Genomic DNA, 15,913 nt, shown 5'->3' on the forward strand with positions numbered 1-15,913 from the left:
GCCGCCATGTATGTCTGAACCTTGTGAGCGGAATATCTTGAAAAATAAGCGAAGTACCAACTTCTAATTTGTTGTGTGGGTGTATCTCGGCATAAGGAAGAAAAATATTGAAAATTGGGTCGCCACGTCAAAATCCAAGATGGCCACCACCATATATATGTCTGAACCTTGTGAGCGAAATATCTTGAAAAATAAGCGAAGTACCAACTTCTAATCTGGTGTGTGCGTGTATCTACGCATAAGGAATAAGGCCAGTGAAAATTGGGTCGCCACGTCAAAATCCAAGATGGCTACCACCATATATATGTCTGAACCTTGTGAGCGAAATATCTTGAAAAATAAGCGAAGTACCAACTTCTATTCTGGTGTGTGGGTGTATCTAGGCATACCGAAGAACGCCATTGAAAAGTGGGTCGCCACGTCAAAATCCAAGATGGCCACCAGCATATATATGTCTGAAACTTGTGAGCGAAAAATCTTGAAAAATAAACGAACTACTAACTTCTAATCTGGTGTGTGGGTGTATCTACGCATAAGGAAGAAAGCGATTGAAAATTGGGTCGCCACGTCAAAATCCAAGATGGCCGCCGCCATGTATGTCTGAACCTTGTGAGCAGAATGTCTTGAAAAATAAGCGAAGTACCAACGTCTAATCAGGTGTGTGGGTGTATCTAGGCATAAGGAAGAACACTATTGAAAATTGGGTTGCCACGTCAAAATCCAAGATGGCCAACACCATGTATGTCTGAACCTTGTGAGCAAAATGTCATGAAATATAAACGAACTACTCACGTCTAATCTGGTGTGTGGGTGTATCTAGGCATAAGGATGAACGCTGTTGAAAATTGGGTCGCCACGTCAAAATCCAAGATGGCCGCCACCATATATATGCCTGAACCTTGTGAGCGAAATATCTTGAAAAATAAACGAACTACTAACTTCTAATCTGGTGTGTGGGTGTATCTCCACATAAGGAAGAACGCTATTGAAAATTGGGTCGCCACGTCAAAATCCAAGATGACCGCCGCCATGTATGTCTGAACCTTGTGAGCGGAATATCTTGAAAAATAAGTGAAGTACCAACCTCTAATCTGGTGTGTAGGTGTATCTGGGCATAAGGAAGAACGCTATTGAAAATTGGGTCGCCACGTCAACATCCAAGATGGCCGACACCATGTATGTCTGAACCTTGTGAGCGGAATATCTTGAAAAATAAGTGAAGTACCAACCTCTAATCTGGTGTGTGGGTGTATCTGGGCATCAGGAATAACCCTATTGAAAATTGGGTCGCCACGTCAACATCCAAGATGGCCGCCGCCATATATGTCTGAACCTTGTGAGCGGAATATCTTGAAAAATAAACGAACTACTAACTTCTAATCTGGTGTGTGGGTCTATCTACGCATAAGGGAGAACGCTATTGAAAATTGGGCCGCCACGTCAAAATCTAGGATGGCTGCCTTGCGTCTTCCACTTTGTCAACTCACATCACTTCAACGACGGGGGACCTAGGTGTAACGCTTGTTATTCTTTTGTTTTCATGCATTATCCATGGTCTACACAGAGTGTCATTTCCACCAAAGCAGTTTGTTAGGTGAGGGTTACAATCCTGGATGGGTCGCCATTCCGACGCTGATACTCAACCGAGTGTGCAGGAATTTGGGATTTGTTCAGGGAGCCAGCGTTAGCTCACCGACTCTTCATGAAGGACAACGTGGGATCTTTAACATCCACTAACTAATGCTAACAGATGGGATGCCCATATTACTGTCCATCTGATGGACGACACACACATTGATGCCTTGGCCTGCATGCGAACAATCAGGATGACAGTTTGTAGCTGTATCTAGATTATAACCCAAGCTAGACAAATCAGAAGTGAGTGTGCATACATCAAGGTTATCCTGCCAGTCCTTGCTTTTTTCTGCTTAAAAATATGCATAACTGTTCTTTTTAAGGTGTGAATATTAAAACAGGTGCACAATGTTTGCATTAAAAGTTGTTACTTTGTTTCCTTCCATCCTTTTTATTTGAGAGTATATAAAATGTTCTAAAAAGTGGAACACCTCGTTATGGTAAATAACGATTATAATAATATGAATGAATGTTTTGTAAAAATATTATTCCGAGTTCGTTAACGTTGTACAAATTTGCCTGGACATTATCATGCAGTTTCACAGTGATTTCTCCGCAGGAACCCGACTTCCTTCACTTTGAGGCCGTAGCATGACTTTATTGGACACTGTGCTCGGCCAGCCTGCTCCATGAAATGGCATAACCTGCATCCGTATATCACTTGGGCTTTGGCATCGGCTCTTAATAAAAATGCCTGTGGCTCCTCGCTTCGTGTCATTACAACAGTCTCTAACACGCTACCATTTGCCCATTTCTTTTAATTTTCTAATTGTATTCTCAGCATAAACCGTGAGTATGACACTAATATCACATCCCATTCTGCACTGCTTTACCAACATTAACCTACTTATTGTTGAGATACATTTGGTTAACAACAAACAATAACTCTCTTTACGTGCCTTTCTTGCTGACATGCGCAAAACAAGTCCAAACCAACGTCGGTGAAGTCGAGTTGTATTCCATAGGTGTGGATTTTGTCGACAAACACTTTCTGTACTCCTATGGAGCATTTACCTGAAAATAATTGTTTTAAGGGTTACAGTCAAGGCTGTAACTTTGAACACCTGTAGTCCATCACACTTGCACGTTTAACAATTACAATAGCCATTGCAGCAGATATTAAGGCTTTAAAATTTTGTGATACATCAAGCATTGTAAACACCTTTCATATTATGCCTTGGTAAAGATTATTAGGTGGCCAAAGCTAACAAACTGATGATTTTAAAGCTCTAAACTTGCTCAAGGATCAGGCATATCCATGAAGTTCATATATACATATATATATATTTATAAATACAGTACATATATACATATATATATATATATATATGTATGTATATGTATATATTCAGTGTATATACAGTATATATACAGTATATATATATATATATATATATATGTTCTGATGAGTACTATTACTGTTGCTGTTGTGGTTTCATTTTATATTTTCCTGTGGCAGTTCTTCCATTTGCTATCACTTTGCTTGTGCATCTAAAAGGTCCACAGTACCTATTGAAAAAAAAAATGTCACTGCGGGAAGGTCCATTGGCCAAAAGGCAAATTGATGTTCTAAATATATGAAGGCCCTCTCCCACTGGCTGAGTTACATCTGAGTCACATGATTGGATGGATTGTTTATTTCCATACATGTGGTTGAGATTATGGGTATTGTTTTTGTCCCCAGTATGGTGAGTCCAGGTGGTTGTGATCATGAGATTTTGTTTCAACTGACAACAGTAATATTTGTACTTTGTTCTTGCGGTAGTATTTGAGTGTGCTGGAGCCTCTGTAGCGGACATCGTGGTTCTTGTCGATGGCTCCTGGAGCATTGGACGGCTTAACTTCCGCCTTGTGCGGCAGTTCCTTGAGAAGCTCTTCACATCGTTCCGCATTGGGCCTGACCACATTCGCGTTGGTGAGTCGTTCCTGAACCGATAACCCAATCTACCTGTGGTATTTAAACACAACTTCCATGCAAAGCGTAAATGAGGCATGCAGTACCTTCCTAATCCTCCAGCTGCAGAAAACCAAGGATTGAGGATTATGAATGATTCTGTTGGTGGTGGTGGTTGTTGTGATAATAATGATGATGATCGCAATGACTTCACTTTTCCAGGATTGGCTCAGTATTCTGGGGATCCTCGCAATGAGTGGTTGTTAAACACCTTCGACATGAAGGAAGATGTTCTGCAAGCCGTAAAAAACCTTCCTTACAAGGGTGGAAACACTATGACAGGTAGGACTGTAGGAGATTGTGGATAAAGTAGAATCAGGAGTTTACGAGTTGATGAATAGTTATGACATCTTAAGCCTAGTGTTTTTGCGTCTGTTCAAGGGGAGAAGTGAACAGCTGTGCCATGTGCTGGAGTCTCTGTAACATTAAATGGCTATCAGTAAAAGTTTATAAATGCAAAAGCTGGACTTGCAAGTCGGTAAAGCCGACGTTTCGGTGAGAATCCACTCGCCTTGTTCACGGCAGATGTTGAAGTGAAGAAGAAGCTTGACAATCGTCACGTGTCATCAACCGTTAGTAAGATTAATTGGTCTGTTAACCAATCCGGGCATCCCATGACAATATTGCAGACGACGTGGGAGAGATGTAATAGGCCTGTGCCACTTGTAAGTCCAGTTTTTGCATTTATAAACTTTTACTGATTTAATTTGACTCGATGAATCATAACAACCTGCATCGATTTATTGAATGGCTTTGTTGTATTGTTTTTGCTTAGTATATGAATTTAATTGGCTTGTAACTCCATTGTTTCTGCAAGTATGGAAAATATCAGAAGAGATTAAAACAGATGATGTGAAAGAGAAGCAATCAGAATCAAGAACTGGAGGAAAACAGTTGATGATTTGGAGTTGAAAACAAACCAAGCAAAATGAGATGCACTTCGCTACATTGTATTGTGCATATGGTATGATACATACCAGGTAGCATGGGTTTCCACAAAAACGGTTTGTTTCTCATAAAACGGGCTACTTGCAAAGTGTGGTGTCCCTCTCGCAGAGTGTGGTGTGCCTCTTACAGAGTGCAGTGTGCCTCTTGCAGAGCTTGTTGTGCTTCTTACAGAGTATAGTATTCCTCTTGCAGAGTATGGTGTGCCTCTTGCAGTGTGGTGCTCCTCTCACAGAGCATGGTGTGCCTCTTGCAGAGTGCGGTGTTCCTCTTGCAGATCTTGTGTGCTTCTCACAATGTATAGTATTCCTCCTGCAGAGTGTGGTGTGTTTCTTGCAGTGTGGTGCTCCTCTCATAGAGCACCATGTGCCTCTTGAAGAGTTTTGTGTGCTTCTCGAAGTGTGTGGTATTCCTCCTGCAGAGTATGGAGCTCCTCTCACAGAGCACGGTGTGCCTCTTGCAAAGCTTGGTGTGCTTCTTACAAAGTGTGGAGTGGAGTGCATATGCATAACCTGCAGTTTGCTTCTTGTAAATTTCCTTTTTTATATATGCAGAGTGAAACTTGTCAAAGAGCAAGCTGTGTACAACTTAGTTACAATGGGGCAAAGGCCTATGGCCTTCCAAGAAGCTTATCTTGGAGAATGTTTCGTGAAATGTTATCTGCACGTTAGTCAATCTTCCCTGTAAAACAGGCCAAATGGAGATCTACTTAACATCAATATAATTCAGACTTGCTGTTCCTCTCTCACAGAGAATGCCGACATGTTCATCTATGATTTATTTATTTATTTATATTGTTGTTATGCATTAAGCTTGTTTTGTAGAGCAATCGTGTCATTCCGCATTATCTAAGATCAATATATTGTCTCTTAATTACATACTATTGAAATTATAACAAGAAAGAGCAATCAGATTACAGACCCTCGCCAGAACGTGTATAAAACAAATATGGCGGCCGAACCACGTGAGCAATGACGTCATCTTTTTTTTCTCCACCAATTTATCCCTAGATGATGCTCAAGAAATTTCATCTTGATCGGATGAAGTTTTGTACTTGTCGAATTATGACGTCATAATGGAGGAACCTATGACATCATCATTAACATATGTTATTCCATTAACATATGTTCTTTACAATGAGCCATGTATAAATTTTTTCTATGCAGTGCTTTCAGAGATATAGAGGTGCAAAAGTTTTCGGTTTTTCCAAGATGGCGGCCGAACCACGTGACTGATGACGTCATAATTATCATTAAAAATTATACAGGTGGAGATGCACCTATGGTGAAAATTTCCTGTCAATCGGACCAACGGTTGCAGAGAAAATCATATTTATTCTGTGCGGATAAACAAACAAACAAACAAACAGACAGACAAATAAATGAAAAATCGGTCAGAGACCGAGGACTTGCCGGAATGTACTTTTTTATCGGCCATTTAGGACAAATAGGGCGGCCGAACCACGTGACCGATGACGTCATAATTAACATATTTTATTCCCCATGGAGAGTTCTTTACAATGAGCCATACCTCAATTTTTTCTATTCAGGACTTTTGGAGATGTGGAGGTGCAGAGTTTTTCGGTTTTTCCAAGATGGCGGCCGAACCACGTGACCGATGACATCATCATTAACATATTTTGTTCCCCATGGAGAGTTCTTTACAATGAGCCATGTCTCAATTTTTTCTATTCAGCACTTTCGGAGATATGGAGGTGCTAAGTTTTTCGGTTTTTCCAAGATGGCGACCGACCACGTGACTGATGACGTCATCATTAACATATTTTATTCCCCATGGAGAGTTCTTTACAATGAGCCATGTCTCAATTTTTTCTGTTCAGCACTTTTGGAGATATAGTGGTGCAAATTTTTGCCGTTTTTCCAAGATGGCGGCCGACCACGTGACATATGACGTCATCATTAACATATTTTATTCCCCATGGAGAGTTCTTTACAATGAGCCATGTCTCAATTTTTTCTGTTCAGTACTTTCGGAGATATAGAGGTGCAAATTTATTCGGTTTTTCCAAGATGGCGGCCGAACCACGTCACCGATGACGTCATCATTGAGGCACAGTATATTAGAGGGCAAGACCATTATGTGTGCAAAGTTTGGCGATTCTCCGTGCAACGGTGTAGACGCAGTGCTGCAAACAGACAAACAGACAGACAAGCAGACAGACAGATGAAAAATCGGTCAGAGACCGAGGACTTGCCGGAATGTACTTTTTTATCCGCCATTTAGGACAAATATGGCGGCCGAACCACGTGACCGATGACGTCATCATTAACATATTTTATTCCCCATGGAGAGTTCTTTACAATGAGGCATGTCTCAATTTTTTCTATTCAGCACTTTTGGACACATAGAGGTGCTAAGTTTTTCGGTTTTTCCAAGATGGCGGCCGAACCACGTGACATATGACGTCATCATTAACAAATTTTATTCCCCATGGAGAGTTCTTTACAATGAGCCATGTCTCAATTTTTTCTGTTCAGCACTTTTGGAGATATAGTGGTGCAAAGTTTTGCCATTTTTCCAAGATGGCGGCCGACCACGTGACATATGACATCATCATTAACATATTTTATTCCCCATGGAGAGTTCTTTACAATGAGCCATGTCTCAATTTTTTCTGTTCAGCACTTTTGGAGATTTCGTGGTGCAAAGTTTTGCCGTTTTTCCAAGATGGCGGCCGACCACGTGACTGATGACGTCATCATTAACATATTTTATTCCCCATGGAGAGTTCTTTACAATGAGCCATGTCTCAATTTTTTCTGTTCAGCACTTTTGGAGATATAGTGGTGCAAAGTTTTGCCGTTTTTCCAAGATGGCGGCCGACCACGTGACATATGACGTCATCATTAACGTATTTTATTCCCCATGGAGAGTTCTTTACAATGAGCCATGTCTCAATTTTTTCTGTTCAGCACTTTTGGAGATATAGTGGTGCAAATTTTTGCCGTTTTTCCAAGATGGCGGCCGACCACGTGACATATGACGTCATCATTAACATATTTTATTCCCCATGGAGAGTTCTTTACAATGAGCCATGTCTCAATTTTTTCTGTTCAGTACTTTCGGAGATATAGAGGTGCAAATTTATTCGGTTTATCCAAGATGGCGGCCGAACCACGTCACTGATGACGTCATCATTGAGGCACAGTATATTAGAGGGCAAGACCATTATGTGTGCAAAGTTTGGCGATTCTCCGTGCAACGGTGTAGACGCAGTGCTGCAAACAGACAAACAGACAGACAAACAGACAGACAAACAGACAGACAGACAAACAAACGAACAGATCAACATACTTGCTGGAAAATTTTTCCGGCAAGTAACAAACGAACAGATCAACATACTTGCCGGAAAAAAATTTCCGGCAAGTAACGAACAGATCAACATACTTGCCGGAATCTTTTCCGGCAAGTAATGAAAAATCGGTCAGAGACCGAGGACTTGCCGGAATTTACTTTTTTATCGGCCATTTAGGACAAATATGGCGGCCGAACCACGTGACCGATGATGTCATCATTAACATATTTTATTCCCCGTGGAGAGTTGTTTACAATGAGCCATGTCTCAATTTTTTCTGTTAAGCACTTTTGGAGATATAGTGGTGCAAAGTTTTGCCGTTTTTCCAAGATGGCGGCCGACCACGTGACTGATGACGTCAACATTAAGATATTTTATTCCCCATGGAGAGTTCTTTACAATGAGCCATGTCTCAATTTTTTCTGTTCAGTACTTTTGGAGATATAGCGGTGCAATTTTTTTGCCGTTTTTCCAAGATGGCGGCCGAATCACGTGACCTATGACGTCATCATTAACATATTTCATTCTCCATGGAGTGTTCTTTACAATGAGCCATGTCTCAATTTTTTCTGTTCAGCACTTTTGGAGATATAGTGGTGCAAAGTTTTGCCGTTTTTCCAAGATGGCGGCCGACCACGTGACTGATGACGTCATCATTAAGATATTTTATTCCCCATGGAGAGTTCTTTACAATGAGCCATGTCTCAATTTTTTCTGTTCAGTACTTTTGGAGATATAGCGGTGCAATTTTTTTGCCGTTTTTCCAAGATGGCGGCCGAATCACGTGACCTATGACGTCATCATTAACATATTTCATTCCCCATGGAGAGTTCTTTACAATGAGCCATGTCTCAATTTTTTCTGTTCAGTACTTTTGGAGATATGGAGGTGCAAATTTTTTCGGTTTTTCCAAGATGGCGGCCGAACCACGTGACTGATGACGTCATCATTAACATGTTTTATTCCCCATGGAGAGTTCTTCACAATGAGCCATGTCTCAATTTTTTCTGTTCAGTACTTTCGGAGATATCGAGGTGCAAATTTTTTCGGTTTATCCAAGATGGCGGCCGAACCACGTGACCGATGACGTCATCATTGAGGCACAGTATATTAGAGGGCAAGACCATTATGTGTGCAAAGTTTGGCGATTCTCCGTGCAACGGTGTAGACGCAGTGCTGCAAACAGACAAACAGACAGACAAACAGACAGACAAACAGACAGACAGACAAACAAACGAACAGATCAACATACTTGCCGGAAAATTTTTCCGGCAAGTAACAAATGAAAAATCGGTCAGAGACCGAGGACTTGCCGGAATGTACTTTTTTATCGGCCATTTAGGACAAATAGGGCGGCCGAACCACGTGACCGATGACGTCATCATTAACATATTTTATTCCCCATGGAGAGTTCTTTACAATGAGCCATACCTCAATTTTTTCTATTCAGGACTTTTGGAGATGTGGAGGTGCAGAGTTTTTCGGTTTTTCCAAGATGGCGGCCGAACCACGTGACCGATGACATCATCATTAACATATTTTGTTCCCCATGGAGAGTTCTTTACAATGAGCCATGTCTCAATTTTTTCTATTCAGCACTTTCGGAGATATGGAGGTGCTAAGTTTTTCGGTTTTTCCAAGATGGCGGCCGACCACGTGACTGATGACGTCATCATTAACATATTTTATTCCCCATGGAGAGTTCTTTACAATGAGCCATGTCTCAATTTTTTCTGTTCAGTACTTTCGGAGATATAGAGGTGCAAATTTATTCGGTTTATCCAAGATGGCGGCCGAACCACGTCACTGATGACGTCATCATTGAGGCACAGTATATTAGAGGGCAAGACCATTATGTGTGCAAAGTTTGGCGATTCTCCGTGCAACGGTGTAGACGCAGTGCTGCAAACAGACAAACAGACAGACAAACAGACAGACAAACAGACAGACAGACAAACAAACGAACAGATCAACATACTTGCCGGAAAATTTTTCCGGCAAGTAACAAACGAACAGATCAACATACTTGCCGGAAAATTTTTCCGGCAAGTAATGAAAAATCGGTCAGAGACCGAGGACTTGCCGGAATGTACTTTTTTATCCGCCATTTAGGACAAATATGGCGGCCGAACCACGTGACCGATGACGTCATCATTAACATATTTTATTCCCCATGGAGAGTTCTTTACAATGAGCCATGCCTCAATTTTTTCTATTCAGGACTTTTGGAGATGTGGAGGTGCAGATTTTTTCGGTTTTTCCAAGATGGCGGCCGACCACGTGACATATGACATCATTAACATATTTTATTCCCAATGGAGAGTTTTTTACAATGAGCCATGTCTCAATTTTTTCTGTTCAGCACTTTTGGAGATTTCGTCGTGCAAAGTTTTGCCGTTTTTCAAAGATGGCGGCCGACCACGTGACTGATGACGTCATCATTAACATATTTTATTCCCCATGTGGAGTTCTTTACAATGAGCCATGTCTCAATTTTTTCTGTTCAGCACTTTTGGCGATATAGTGGTGCAAAGTTTTGCCGTTTTTCCAAGATGGCGGCCGACCACGTGACATATGACGTTATCATTAACATATTTTATTCCCCATGGAGAGTTCTTTACAATGAGCCATGTCTCAATTTTTTCTGTTCAGCACTTTTGGAGATATCGTGGCGCAACGTTTTGCCGTTTTTCCAAGATGGCGACCGAACCACGTGACTGATGACGTCATCATTTACAAATTTTATTCCGCATGGAGAGTTCTTTACAATGAGCCATGTCTCAATTTTTTCTGTTCAGTACTTTCGGAGATATAGAGGTGCAACGTTTTTCGGTTTTTCCAAGATGGCGGCCGAACCACGTCACCGATGACGTCATCAATTGGGCACAGTCTATTCCAGGGCAAGACCAATATGTGTGCAAAGTTTGGCGATTCTACGTGCAACGGTGTAGACGCAGTGCTGCAAACAGACAGACAGACAAACAGACAGACAGACAAACAAACGAACAGATCAACATACTTGCCGGAATCTTTTCCGGCAAGTAACAAACGAACAGATCAACATACTTGCCGGAATTTTTTCCGGCAAGTAACGAACAGATCAACATACTTGCCGGAATCTTTTCCGGCAAGTAACAAACAGACAAATGAAAAATCGGTCAGAGACCGAGGACTTGCCGGGATGTACTTTTTTATCGACCATTTAGGACAAATATGGCGGCCGAACCAAGTGACCGATGACGTCATCATTAACATATTTTATTCCCCATGGAGAGTTCTTTACAATGAGCCATGTCTCAATTTTTTCTATTCAGCACTTTCAGAGATATGGAGGTGCACAATTTTTCGGTTTTTCCAAGATGGCGGCCGAACCACGTGACATATGACGTCATCATTAACATATTTTATTCCCCATTGAGAGTTCTTTACAATGAGCCATGTCTCAATTTTTTCTATTCAGCACTTTCAGAGATATGGAGGTGCACAATTTTTCGGTTTTTCCAAGATGGCGGCCGAACCACGTGACATATGACGTCATCATTAACATATTTTATTCCCCATTGAGAGTTCTTTACAATGAGCCATGTCTCAATTATTTCCATTCTGCACTTTTGGAGATATAGTGGTGCAAAGTTTTCCCATTTTTCCAAGATGGCGGCCGAACCACGTGACCGATGGCGTCATCATTAACATATTTTATTTCCCATGGAGAGTTCTTTACAATGAGCCATGTCTCAATTTTTTCTGTTCAGCACTTTTGGAGATTTTGTGGTGCAAAGTTTTGCCGTTTTTCCAAGATGGCGGCCGACCACGTGACTGATGACGTCATCATTAACATATTTTAATCCCCATGGAGAGTTCTTTACAATGAGCCATGTCTCAATTATTTCTGTTCAGCACTTTTGGAGATATAGTGGTGCAAAGTTTTGCCGTTTTTCCAAGATGGCGGCCGACCACGTGACATATGACGTCATCATTAACATATTTTATTCCCCATGGAGAGTTCTTTCCAATGAGCCATGTCTCAATTTTTTCTGTTCAGCACTTTTGGAGATATAGTGGCGCAACGTTTTGCCGTTTTTCAAAGATGGCGACCGAACCACGTGGCTGATGACGTCATCATTTACATATTTTATTCCCCATGGAGAGTTCTTTACAATGAGCCATGTCTCAATTTTTTCTGTTCAGTACTTTCGGAGATATAGCGGTGCAAATTTATTCGGTTTTTCCAAGATGGCGGCCGAACGACGTCACCGATGACGTCATCATTGAGGCACAGTATATTAGAGGGCAAGACCATTATGTGTGCAAAGTTTGGCGATTCTCCGTGCAACGGTGTAGACGCAGTGCTGCAAACAGACAAACAGACAGACAAACAGACAAACAGACAGATGAAAAATCGGTCAGAGACCGAGGACTTGCCGGAATTTACTTTTTTGTCGGCCATTTAGGACAAATATGGCGGCCGAACCACGTGACCGATGACGTCATCATTAACATGTTTTATTCCCCATGGAGAGTTCTTTCCAATGAGCCATGTCTCATTTTTTCTATTCAGCACTGGAGGTGCAAAGTTTTTCGGTTTTTCCAAGATGGCGGCCGACCACGTGACATATGACGTTATCATTAACATATTTTATTCCCCATGGAGCGTTCTTTACAATGAGCCATGTCTCAATTTTTTCTGTTCAGCACTTTTGGAGATATCGTGGTGCAAAGTTTTGCCGTTTTTCCAAGATGGCGGCCGACCACGTGACTGATGACGTCATCATTAACATATTTTATTCCCCATGGAGAGTTCTTTACAATGAGCCATGTCTCAATTTTTTCTGTTCAGGACTTTCGGAGATATGGAGGTGGAAAGTTTTTCGGTTTTTCCAAGATGGCGGCCGAACCACGTGACCGATGACGTCATCATTTGGGCACAGTATATTAGAGGGCAAGACAAATACGTGTGCAAAGTTTGGTGATTCTACGTGCAACGGTGTAGACGTAGTGCTGCAAACAGACAAACAGACAAACAGACAAACAGACAAACAGACAAATGAAAAATCGGTCAGAGACCGAGGACTTGCCGGAATGTACTCTTTTATCGGCCATTTAAGACAAATATGGCGTCCGAACCACGTGATAGATGACGTCATCATTAACATATATTATTCCCCATGGAGAGTTCTTTACAAAGAGCCATGTCTCAACTTTTTCTATTCAGCACTTTTGGAGATATGGAGGTGCTACGTTTTTCGGTTTTTCCAAGATGGCAGCCGAACCACGTGACCTATGATGTCATCATTAACATATTTTATTCCCCATGGAGAGTTCTTTACAATGAGCCATGTCTCAATTTTTTCTATTCAGCACTTTCAGAGATATGGAGGTGCACAATTTTTCGGTTTTTCCAAGATGGCGGCCGAACCACGTGACATATGACGTCATCATTAACATATTTTATTCCCCATTGAGAGTTCTTTACAATGAGCCATGTCGCAATTTTTTCCATTCTGCACTTTTGGAGATATAGTGGTGCAAAGTTTTCCCATTTTTCCAAGATGGCGGCCGAACCACGTGACCGATGGCGTCATCATTAACATATTTTATTCCCCATGGAGAGTTCTTTACAATGAGCCATGTCTCAATTTTTTCTGTTCAGCACTTTTGGAGATTTTGTGGTGCAAAGTTTTGCCGTTTTTCCAAGATGGCGGCCGACCACGTGACTGATGACGTCATCATTAACATATTTTATTCCCCATGGAGAGTTCTTTACAATGAGCCATGTCTCAATTATTTCTGTTCAGCACTTTTGGAGATATAGTGGTGCAAAGTTTTGCCGTTTTTCCAAGATGGCGGCCGACCACGTGACATATGATGGCATCATTAACATATTTTATTCCCCATGGAGAGTTCTTTCCAATGAGCCATGTCTCAATTTTTTCTGTTCAGCACTTTTGGAGATATAGTGGCGCAACGTTTTGCCGTTTTTCCAAGATGGCGACCGAACCACGTGACTGATGACGTCATCATTTACATATTTTATTCCCCATGGAGAGTTCTTTCCAATGAGCCATGTCTCAATTTTTTCTGTTCAGCACTTTTGGAGATATAGTGGCGCAACCTTTTTGCCGTTTTTCCAAGATGGCGACCGAACCACGTGACTGATGACGTCATCATTTACATATTTTATTCCGCATGGAGAGTTCTTTCCAATGAGCCATGTCTCAATTTTTTCTGTTCAGTACTTTCGGAGATATAGAGGTGCAAATTTATTCGGTTTTTCCAAGATGGCGGCCGAACCACGTCACCGATGACGTCATCATTGAGGCACAGTATATTAGAGGGCAAGACCATTATGTGTGCAAAGTTTGGCGATTCTCCGTGCAACGGTGTAGACGCAGTGCTGCAAACAGACAAACAGACAGACAAACAGACAGATGAAAAATCGGTCAGAGACCGAGGACTTGCCGGAATGTACTTTTTTATCGGCCATTTAGGACAAATATGGCGGCCGAACCACGTGACCGATGACGTCATCATTAACATATTTTATTCCCCATGGAGAGTTCTTTACAATGAGCCATACCTCAATTTTTTCTATTCAGGACTTTTGGAGATGTGGAGGTGCAGAGTTTTTCGGTTTTTCCAAGATGGCGGCCGAACCACGTGACCGATGACATCATCATTAACATATTTTATTCCCCATGGAGAGTTCTTTACAATGAGCCATGTCTCAATTTTTTCTTTTCAGCACTTTCGGAGATATGGAGGTGCTAAGTTTTTCGGTTTTTCCAAGATGGCGGCCGACCACATGACTGATGACGTCATCATTAACATATTTTATTCCCCATGGAGAGTTCTTTACAATGAGCCATGTCTCAATTTTTTCTGTTCAGCACTTTTGGAGATATAGTGGTGCAAATTTTTGCCGTTTTTCCAAGATGGCGGCCGACCACGTGACATATGACGTCATCATTAACATATTTTATTCCCCATGGAGAGTTCTTTACAATGAGCCATGTCTCAATTTTTTCTGTACAGTACTTTCGGAGATATAGAGGTGCAAACTTTTTCGGTTTTTCCAAGATGGCGGCCGAACCACGTCACCGATGACGTCATCAATTGGGCACAGTCTATTCCAGAGCAAGACCAATATGTGTGCAAAGTTTGGCGATTCTCAGTGCAACGGTGTAGACGCAGTGCTGCAAACAGACAGACAAACAGACAAACAGACAAACAGACAAACAGATGAAAAATCGGTCAGAGACCGAGGACTTGCCGGAATGTACTTTTTTATCGGCCATTTAGGACAAATAGGGCGGCCGAACCACGTGACCGATGACGTCATAATTAACATATTTTATTCCCCATGGAGAGTTCTTTACAATGAGCCATACCTCAATTTTTTCTATTCAGGACTTTTGGAGATGTGGAGGTGCAGAGTTTTTCGGTTTTTCCAAGATGGCGGCCGAACCACGTGACCGATGACATCATCATTAACATATTTTGTTCCCCATGGAGAGTTCTTTACAATGAGCCATGTCTCAATTTTTTCTATTCAGCACTTTCGGAGATATGGAGGTGCTAAGTTTTTCGGTTTTTCCAAGATGGCGGCCGACCACGTGACTGATGACGTCATCATTAACATATTTTATGCCCCATGGAGAGTTCTTTACAATGAGCCATGTCTCAATTTTTTCTGTTCAGCACTTTTGGAGATATAGTGGTGCAAATTTTTGCCGTTTTTCCAAGATGGCGGCCGACCACGTGACATATGACGTCATCATTAACATATTTTATTCCCCATGGAGAGTTCTTTACAATGAGCCATGTCTCAATTTTTTCTGTTCAGTACTTTCGGAGATATAGAGGTGCAAATTTATTCGGTTTTTCCAAGATGGCGGCCGAACCACGTCACCGATGACGTCATCATTGAGGCACAGTATATTAGAGGGCAAGACCATTATGTGTGCAAAGTTTGGCGATTCTCCGTGCAACGGTGTAGACGCAGTGCTGCAAACAGACAAACAGACAGACAAACAGACAAACAGACAAACAGACAAACAGACAAA

At 41.6% G+C, this 15,913-nt stretch overlaps 1 protein-coding gene across 5 annotated transcripts in view; it reads left to right on the top strand.

Moving 5' to 3' along the window:
* LOC137430211 (collagen alpha-1(XIV) chain) overlaps positions 1 to 15,913 on the top strand; it is a 371,222-nt gene that overhangs the window by 189,961 nt on the left and 165,348 nt on the right. For all 5 annotated transcript variants that reach the window (XM_078780417.1, XM_078780420.1, XM_078780419.1 and 2 more), the window contains 2 exons: positions 3,401 to 3,550; positions 3,752 to 3,871. In XM_078780417.1, the coding sequence (XP_078636543.1) occupies positions 3,401 to 3,550; positions 3,752 to 3,871 (270 nt within the window). The remainder of the gene's footprint in view (positions 1 to 3,400; positions 3,551 to 3,751; positions 3,872 to 15,913) is intronic.

Source organism: Myxine glutinosa, chromosome 6 (assembly GCF_964187855.1).
Source record: "Myxine glutinosa chromosome 6, kmMyxGlut1.1, whole genome shotgun sequence".
Lineage (NCBI taxonomy): Eukaryota > Metazoa > Chordata > Myxini > Myxiniformes > Myxinidae > Myxine > Myxine glutinosa.